General features: G+C 44.1%; 1 protein-coding gene across 2 annotated transcripts; it reads right to left on the bottom strand.

Moving 5' to 3' along the window:
- Positions 1-2478: 2478 nt before the first annotated feature.
- RBM15 (RNA binding motif protein 15) lies at positions 2479-9653 on the bottom strand. Of its 2 annotated transcripts, none has more exons than XM_077765607.1 (2): positions 6788-9653; positions 2479-3618 (listed from the first exon to the last, which is right to left on the bottom strand). In XM_077765607.1, the coding sequence occupies exons 1-2, from the start codon at positions 9651-9653 to the stop codon at positions 3533-3535; spliced, it is 2952 nt and encodes a 983-aa protein (XP_077621733.1). In that variant the 3' UTR covers positions 2479-3532. The 2 variants fall into 2 exon arrangements, with proteins under 2 accessions (XP_077621733.1, XP_077621732.1); XM_077765606.1 differs by having other exon boundaries at positions 2479-2851.
- Between the last annotated feature and the right edge of the window lie 302 nt (positions 9654-9955).

Raw genomic sequence — 9955 nt, 5'->3', positions numbered from 1 at the left:
CGTTCACGGTGCAGCTAGAAACAAAATGATTTCACGAGTTGTTTCAAAAGACTGTCATGCTGTGTGCCTTTCCATTTTGCATGATATGATCTCATATACAAATAAACAAATGTTCTATTCATAACTTTTCTTCTTGTTCTTGAGATGAAACCCAAGACCTTAGAAAGATAACCAAACATGTAGAAATAAGAGTTTAACATAATCTTTCTTATATCATAACAGTGATTTAAAGTACTTGTTTGCTAGTTGGAAAACTACTTAATGGGGTTTCAGTGTGGACTAGCCAAAGAAAGGAAATACACTGGAAATTGACATTTCCGACAGGTATAAAACATCTGAAGAAATGTAGGCGGGATTGCTTAGCAAAGCTTTAGAGGACAGCCAACTCATAAGCAGATGTTGTAAATGACACACTGAGAAACTGAAAAACAAAAACAAACACCCACTGTGCTTCACTCTTCCCCTTTGGAAAGAGAAGAAAAACGAGAATTTTGTGAAAAAGAAAAATCCTATTCAAAATTTCAACACCACTTAAGATAAAGGAAACCTAGTTGAATTATACATTAAAAAAAGTCGTGCTTGTGTTAAGTTGCCAAAGCCTGACGCTTAATTAATGTTGGGGGCGTGAGGGACTGGAAGAGCTCAGAAGGCTGGTAGGACTAAACGGACAACGAAAATGGGAAGAGCAGACAAAAGCTGGATTTCTCGTAACATTGCCTATTTACTTCCCACAAATTGTAGCTAATTTTATAATTTAATCTCTTTGTAAGACAAGGAAAAAACTAACCATTTTGTCTAAAATATCATCATTCCAGTCTGATGGTACTTTTCGTGCTATAGATACACTTCCACTGACCTGGAGGTTCAGAATCAGCATCTGGAATGGCAACCTTTTTTAGCAGTTAAGTTCTTCCAGTACCATGAAATCTCCACAAGGGGTGAGGGCCGTGGTTAATGGAAAATGTCAAATGTCAAAACTTTAAAGGACATCAAGGCTGTAAATCCCAAATCCATAACCAGGATTTTAATATTTTGGTTCCCACATTAAAAACTTTTTTCAAATGTAAATTTACACACACACACACACACACACACACTCACAAACCCCAAGTAGCACAAAAGCTCCAGCCTGGGATTTTGCAAACACAACACTTGGGTGAAAGGAGAGAGCTAGTAAAGGCAGCAGAGCGCCTAAAGACTTGCAATCAGAGAAACAATACCCCAACCAGCCAAAGCCCTCACCCTATTAATCAAATGCATTTTTGACCTCTAGAAGCCCTCTTACCTGTTTACAAGGGTTTACACAGCTGTTTGCCACCGGACCACCACCTTGCAGAGTATAGCCGTGGCATCCTTTGTTGATAATCACCTGTTGCCTAAGTAAGCATCATCCCGCATGGAGACAGACAGCACTAGGGCTCTTCCATCCGAGGTTAAAATTCAAAACAAGCCCAACAAGCCTGCATTTCAAGGTGGTCTTCGTCTGCAACTAGTTACGTTTAAAACTGGCAAACGACAATGGCGTCTGAGGCCCACGGTGCAGCACTGCTGGCTTCCTCTTGAACTCCAGCGTTGTCCCTGTGCACCGAAGTCTCCTGCTGCAAACAGGGGAGTTGTTCTCCTGTGCTGGGAACAGCTTCCAAAGCTCAGGAGCCCCTGTACAGGATAACGCAGGAACTAAAGGCAAACACCTTTTCCTCGTTAAGGATGCCTCCATTTTTTCCTCACACTCTGTACTACCAACCGAGGTGACCGGGCCCGAGTGTGCGTTCGTACCTATGAAACCGTCACGGTGCATGCACATCCAAGGCATGTGGAACCACAGGTCAAATAAGGCACAGATACCGAGTAACCGGTTCTAATTACACACGCTAGCTCTCAGGAACTCTTCATCCATTCAGAACTAAACCCATCACTGCATAACTCTGGTAAGAAGCCCCTGGAGACGCAGGAGCTCCTCAAATGTGTCAGGAAAGGCTTTATTAACATCATCATTAACATTTAGAACGCAAACGGAGCATTTCTCCTTCTTTTGGCAATTTGGTGCAAATGTTAAGTGCAAGATAAAGCAATCTCAAACTTTTCTTCAAATTAAAAATGAAACTAAGGCCAAACGTGATGGGTGGACAAAATAAATCAAAACTTAAATTTCAGCAACTCCGGCTCTTCAAACCAGCAAAGCCCCCGACTCGTGCACTGCGGTGAGGCTTACGGTGCTTGCCCCGGCTTCTTGCGTGCCAGCCAACAGCACCATTCCTCATCAAGTTGAGGACTGAGAAGCAAATGATCCCCTTCACTGCACACAAAGGGGGTCACGGTAACACTAGTGATCCTTCAGAATTGACACACCGCGGTAGTCAAAACGATGGTCTCCCTGCTTCTGGCTCAAGACACACGCGATCTGAGCAGCAGCAAGTACCCCCTCAGCTGCAAACAAAGGGGTCAAAGGTTTGCCGTCAATTCACTTCCAGGCAGAAAAACATTTTCCTCAAAAGAAACAATTTATTTAGAATAAAACAAAAGCAGCTCAACTGTGAGCGCACGTTTGAGTGACAGCTACTTTTAAGCTGTGTGAGCCATAAAAAGGGTTTTTCTTTACTTTTCCAGAAATCTTGTGTACACAGCACAAAGCAAGAGGTCATTTTTTTCCACTTAAAACACCGGCATTGGCATCACAATAGCAGATACACAACTTTAAGCTGCCATTTTAGTAAAATGCACAAATACTAAACAGATTAGCTTTCTTCCATCAAGAGGCCCATGTAAACTCCACATAAGCCATAACTTCTCTTCAAAAAGGTCCATTAGAGCTTTGAATTCCATATCTTCAATCCGCAGTTCACCAGTTTTGCTTGCGGGGGGAAAGAAAGGTTATTCAGTACAAACGTTTATAATATTAAAAATATATATATTTCCCCTATGCCATTATAGATGAACACAACATTAACAAGACCTTCCTGGATAATCCAGCTTGACTTCAAAAAGCACCAATAATACCCACTGGCACACACCTTGAATGAATTTACCGTATGAAGAGACATATAACAAGTAGAACAACAGGGTGGACTTTTTTAAAGACTGCCACTGAGCGAAGATTATAGGACTGAAGATACCCTTTATACTCATGTAACTGAGTAAAACATGTCAAACAAATTCAGAAAGACAGGAAGTTTACCATCAATTTAGGATCAATATATTCTAAATAGAACGTAAAAAAATGAAACTGAAAAAAAGGTGGAGTCAAACTTTTACCCCCTCCGTTTTTGTTCTGTAGTTTATATGAACAATACAGAACTACTCTGTTGCTGTAGAAAGGGGTCAAGATACAAAGCCATTTAAAAATCCACCTTCCTCTGGGTTACCAAAGACAGCAGCTGTTATTTTAAGAAAACACTCATAGAGACCATTGCTAAATACCGAAAGAACAATTTAGGAATTTTACTTTTCAACTCTGTTCCAACCAAACGTATAAACCTTCTTATTTAAAATAGCTAGACAGTTCACTGTGGTTACCTGAAATCATTGTCTCCCTTTAGGGACACCAGATTGCTAACAGGGCCAACTCCACCTCACTTCTCTTCTTGTCCTGACACCTAACTGCTCTCTCAAAACCAAACACTGTGGCAGAGACAGAAAAAAAAGTTCCGAAATTCTCTCCCAAACTTTTCACATAAAAAGGTCATGAAGGCCCTCTTCTCAAGAGGAGATCCTAATTCGGTTACCACAGAGATTTTGGTGAGTGGTTCCTGTATGGACCCAAATTGCAGTTCCAGCTACAACTGCATAATGAGCAGTTTCACAGTCTAAAGAAAGTGGATTTCAAAGTTTAAAACACAAAACAAATATGGTCGGTGAAAACCTGCTCGTAACATTTTAAAATAAATCCAAACAGTGTTTGACTCTGAAAGCAACAAACACACACCTTATTTTTCTTACTGTACCTCAAGTAAGCTGAGTTAAGGGCCAGAGTATGTGACCTTCAAAATGTGACAAAAGCTTATACTGGCCAGAGGATGGACATTTTAAGATGTAATCCTTAAAGGGAAAACTCTTATCTACAGAGTCAATGTATACACACGTTATACCAGTAATTTAAATTTTTGCGTGGAAAACACTTAATAGGAATCCCAGTTACAACAAAGTAACATTAAAAAATTGGCCAGGAGCTGAATGTTTGCTTAATTTTCCATAAACTTTGAAGTTGTGGATCTCAAGTCTTAATTAGCTTGATGTTTTTCACCAGTAATACTTAATAAGTCATTAAATAATATACTGAAGAAATTTTCTTTGCATTCATTTGAGCTGAGTTCCAGAAAAATCAACCAAACAAGTATTTTTTTTTAAAGTAAAAGAAACAAGTGGTTGTTATAAAGAACATCCAATATTGAGATTATGAAATTCTGGCTAATGAGAATTAGAAACAAACAACTTTAGACTCTTGCTTTTCATTCCATACTGAAGGCTTAAATAGATAGTTTAACAATGTTAGGAACCTATGCAACAGAATGGGCAACACAAATTAAAGAGTTTCATCTGAACAATGGCATTCTGTAGGTAAGCACCAAACTAAACATAATTAGTTATTTCTAATACATACATTTAGAAATGGTATCAAGCCATTGTTTCAAAAACACTGAAGCACAAATTGCCCAGATCTAGCAAAAGCCACCATGTCAGATAAAGATTCAAACAAACATGGAGCAAAAACCACAGTACTCTTCGGCTGGTTGTCACATCAACTTAGAAAAAAAAAAAAAAGGGAAGAAAGAAAAAAAGAAAAAGGGAAAAAGAAACACACTTTGGATTAGAGTAAAATTAGATGTCGTGGACTTCACTCTCTAAAAGAGCAAAATAATTTGTCCAGCCTTCTTATCAAAAGATATTCAAAAGTTAATGGTTAGTGAGATTATTTAAACTGGAAAAATGTATCTAGCCAAACTGTACTTTGACCCCATGTATGTGGACTGCAAACTCACGTTACTTTCGGAACAGTGTCTTCTCCATATTCGTGTGCCAAGCACAGGTTTTTAAAAGCAAAAAGCACTAGGTCTTAACTTGTAGGATCTCAGGTATTTTCCCTACAAGCACACCAAGGACCTTTGTGCTCACAGCCTAGTACCTTCCTTCTATCAAAATGGCTAGTTTTTCCAGTTTAAAAATAACAAAACCCTACAAAAACCTCCAAACTTAAAAAGAAAGTTTATAAATGCATAGTGAAAACCAAAAAGGATGACACAGCAGTGATGAGGATTTCATGCTGACATGCATTAGACACCTGTCATAACGGAAAATAAACAAATTACATGACATTTCCCTGGGTTATTATTGGTGCTATTTCAAAACTACCAGCTCTGATAACAGAAAGAAAACAGTTGGGTTCTGCCAGGCTTTCTATAAGTCACTTTTCACAGAATAGAAACATGACCATGATCCAAAAGATCCTAGAGTTTCTAATCATAATTAAATATCAAGGGCCTTAGCTAAAGTCCTCAACATTTAAATCAAGGGAGAAAATATACTTACTAATGAACTTAGAAACTAGGGGTGAGGACAGAGATAGATGAAAGAAACAAGANGGGTTAAATTATTTTGTATTAATTCCAGGTATCTGGGAAATAAAACAATGATAAAAAAAAGTTTTCCTACACTGACATTTTAGTTCTCTGTAGTTGGGACACCAGTGAAAAAAGATATCCAAAACATTTTCAGTAATATAATGCCATCGCTACTGTTTAGAAGTGAAAATAAAAATACAGGCAAAATTTAAAAAGAGCATGTCAAAGGCATTTCACGATGACTTAAAAAATTTCTGCAATCCAGATATGGCTAATTAATGCCCACTAAAACAAAAGCTGACTTATGAGCCTGCAGACAACTCTTCTTTCTATTATTGAAATCAGAAATTTGCATGGATACAAAAACAAAAACTCCTCTTTGATGAAAAAACACTTAAGTTTTGAAATATGCACAATTAAATTAGAACTGTACCTGCTAAGCCTCTCTGAATGTCAGTAAAAACACCACCACACACCAGTAACTAACCAAAGAATTCTGATTTTAAAAACACCTACTCACTTCTTGCATTCTAGCATAAGACATATATGGTTTGTAACCTACTCCTCAATTTTTACTGAACAGTTACAGCTACAAACCAAAAGTGCATATACGGGATACAGAACTTAACTAATGATAAAAATGTGTTAGAGCAGACACTCGGGGAATGAACCATGTATTTTAAGAGAAATACTCAAAGACCTGATTAAAATAATTACACTGCTATACAATTTACCAGTTTGTACTTTTAAGACTCCTGATCAAATTTCAGCAACACAAATAACATTTCTGGTATGGGAATTATTAACCTAAATACCAATCAAGTCATTTTTAGGTATATATTATCATCTTTATATAGTCAGTGGGCTCTTCTCCAAATCCCAACTTTTCAAAATTTGGGGTTTGTAACTCTGAGGATTTTTTTTTAAGCTCAAGGTTAAAAGAGAAAAAAGAATGAAGAAAAAGAGAAAAAAAGTTACTCCTTAAGAGTGGGAACTCCTAATTAAAGCAAATCTGCCTGCTACCTTCAGGGCATCCCTTTCACTTAAAATAATAGCTAAACTGTCCTGACTTCTATGTTAAAGGCTTATAAAAATATAAAAAAGAGAAAAGCTACAACTAAACAACTAATTCAAAAGAAAATTTCATCTGATGTTGTATCCCATTATACATCACAAAACAAGAACCATGTCAAAGTAGTAAATACAAGTTACACATGGACTTTAGGACGCACCACGGACAATGATCATGACCAGGTAATCTTCTTCAGATTTGGCCAGTGCCTTGGCAGGGGGATCCAGGAACTGCTGGGAGAACTCACAGGGTGGAAAAGCGTGAAGGACCCCGGTGTTTTCCTTGTCTTTGTTGCCCCCCACAGGAAGGCTTATCACCCCAGCGGCCTGCTTTTGCTTTAAATAGGACACAAGGTTCCTAAGTGGCCTCTGAGTAGAGGTGGCAGTGTCTGATGTGGCTGAGGAAGAGGAGGACCTGCTGTCGGAATTTCCAGGCACCGCCAGAAGGATGGCATAGCCATTGGGCCCTGCCACTTTGATGCGTCGAGTTACTTCATCCAACTTGGGCTGGTCCAAACGAAGACGCTGAGTGATCTTGAGCTGGGCTACTCTGCCTCCAGTTGAGCCCTCCACGAGAAGACTGCTAGCCACTTGGAGGTCACCCTGCAACAGATGCATGTTGGAAGGAAAGTTGCTGTTCTTCAACAGAAGCATGCCCTGCCAGGCCAAACAGAGTTTGGGAGAGGCTACAGCTGCAGGGGCTGTCCCACCATCCTGTTTCTGGGAAGGGGACTTCAGCTTCGAGGAAGCAGTGCTGGTGCTGGGTGCGCTCCCATCAGACCGGTCTTCTTTTTTCAAAGGGCTTTTGCCCTCTGGGGGAGCAGCTGTCCGGTGCTTCCTATCCCGTTCAGCTGATGCAGAGTTTTTACGGTCTCGCTTGTCACCCTGGCTCTTCTCCAAACTACCTCGTCTGTCTCTGACTGGAGAGGGCCTTTCCAAGAGAAGAAGACGGGAAGATCGATCATTGTCACTGTTGTAGCGATCCCGGCTACTGCTCAATTCTGGACTGCGGTCGGGAGAAGGAGCACAGTGACGTTTTCGCGGCCGGTCACTCTCGGGAGACCTGTCCAGGTGCCGGCCCCCACTGTCCTCAGGAGGCCTTCGCTTCCTAGGCTGGTCTCTGCTGCTGGGCAGGTCTCGATCCCCTCTGTCCCGGTCCAAGGACCAGCCGTCTCGCCTGCGATCCAGGCTATCCAGTGGCTCATAAGCAGGCACAGCAGTAGCTGCAGTCCGAGTGCTGCGTTCTCGGACTGGGGGTGGCGGTGGCACCCAATCAGAGTCAGGATAAAGGTCTCTATCGCGATCTCTGTACAGCAAGGGTGGCGTCCTATCCCGGGCACCCCTCAAAGGGTCAGGTGCCCGATGTCCAAAAGCATCTGTCACCAATTCATAATGAGTTAAGGGCAGAGGCTGCAGATATTGCTGCTGGTAACGATGTTCGGTGTCTGCAAAGTCTACTCTAAGGCGCCGATCTGGGCCACCAAGTGGGAAGCCACGCATGTGGGTCCAGGCAGCATGCGCTGCATCCAGGCTTTCGTACTGGATATATGCCCAACTATCACCCTTGCGGTAGTCTATAGTGCGTATGGTGCCAAACCGGTCAAACTCTCGAGCCAGGGCAGCAAGAGGCACCCAAGGTCCCAGACCACCTACCCAGAGGCGGGTGGTGGGTGTAGCCTTACCATAACCAATTTTAATAGGATTCCGAATTATGATTTTGCCAGACATTGCCAGTTTGGCCCGGTGAGACATGTCTAGGTTCTCAAACTTGAGAAAACCATAGGTACTGGTCTGGCCCCGAGAAGGCCTCTTGATGTCTACTTCTGTAATGACTCCAAAACGGTCAAAAGCCCTCCTGAGATCGCTCTCTGTCACAGTGATGTCTAGGTTGCCCAAGAAAAGCGTCCGGTTAGCTCGCTGATCGTCCTCGGGCGAGATCTCATCCACCTCTCGGAAAGGAGCAGCACCTGCTCCGGCTCCCACCCTTGGCTCAAGACTGTAAGCTGGGCGCACTCTCTCATAGAACGGGTAGTCTCGCTCTCTCTCCAGCTCACGGGGCAAGGGCGGCGGAGGTGGAGGGGGCAGACGGCCAAGAGCCAACTGCTGCAACCGGTAGTCTCTGTATCCCAGGGCTGCGCCCCCAGGGGAAAGGGATCTCTGGCCTCCACCTCCTCCAGTGGGGTGCCGGTGACCACCTACGGAGGCCCCGACCACGCTGGCGGACGGAGGATACGCATCTTTGTCTAGAGGGGAGCGGCTGCGGCGCCGGCTCACATACACAGCTTCTATCTTCAGCGGCCGGTCATAGAGCACCAGGCGGCCTCTGGCATGCTTGGCCGCCCGCGCGTCCTCTGGCCGCCGGAAGTTCACAAAGGCTACTCGCTCATCCCCGCTGCCAGAACCCGAGAGATGACTGATTTTGACACTTACATCACCGAAGCGTTTGAACTCGTGAAACAGTCCGTCCTCCACCGCTTCGTCACTCAGCTGGGACCCCAACTCGCTTATCTTGAGCGTCTTGTACTCCCCGCCATCCCCGCCGCCAGGAGCTGAGGAGGCGGCCCCAGAGGAACGTGACTCCCCGCCTCCACCCCGGGAGCTGCTGCGCGACTCGCCCCCGCCCGAGGAATTTTTGGTGCTTGGGGAGCTGTAACTATGCAAGCGGCTACTGGAGCTGCCCCCGCCAGTGTCATACTCGCGGCTGCCACCTCGGCTGCTGGACTTGTCCAGATGAAGACTGCGCCGCGAACCGCCGCCGCTGTCGGTCTTTCCGCTGCTACTCCCATTGCTGCCACCAGAGCCCCCTAACTTCTTGCTCCGCTCCCCGCGGGAAGTCGAGTCCTCACCACCACGGGAGCGTTTGGGCTTGACTGGGGAGCGCTCTTTTCCCTTCATTGTTGCGGGTCGTCGGAGGTCGTCTCCGAGGAGATGATTAACCCGCCGCCCCGCGCTCGTTTCACACAGCGGAACCGCACGCCGCCATCTTGGACTCCGCCGCGGCAAAGGCTCCCGCCCCACAGTCCTCATTGGTCAATTAGCTCCTCTCTTCCACAGTCTCATTGGAAAAAGGATTTGTCTGTCTTTACATCTCCCCGCGCTCCGGAAAGGCGCCCGCCCAACCACTGTTATTGGGTTCCCAACGCCCTAGTCGGAGTACCTCATTGGTTATATTCGTTGTCCATCTTAACGGTTCCTCGCGCCAGGCCGTAGCTCCGCCCCTCGCACTCTAGGGTCACCTGACCCAAAGTCTGGAGGCGTTGATTGGACAAAAAGTCTGCCCTGTAACGGTACTTCTAGCGCGGTAAAAGCAGCGATCCCACCTCCTCATT

The sequence above is a fragment of the Crocuta crocuta genome, unplaced genomic scaffold (genome assembly GCF_008692635.1).
Source record: "Crocuta crocuta isolate KB4526 unplaced genomic scaffold, BGI_CrCroc_1.0 scaffold274, whole genome shotgun sequence".
Taxonomy (NCBI): Eukaryota; Metazoa; Chordata; class Mammalia; order Carnivora; family Hyaenidae; genus Crocuta; species Crocuta crocuta.
Note: the sequence above shows the minus strand (reverse complement) of the source record. Positions and strands in the feature narration are given on the sequence as shown.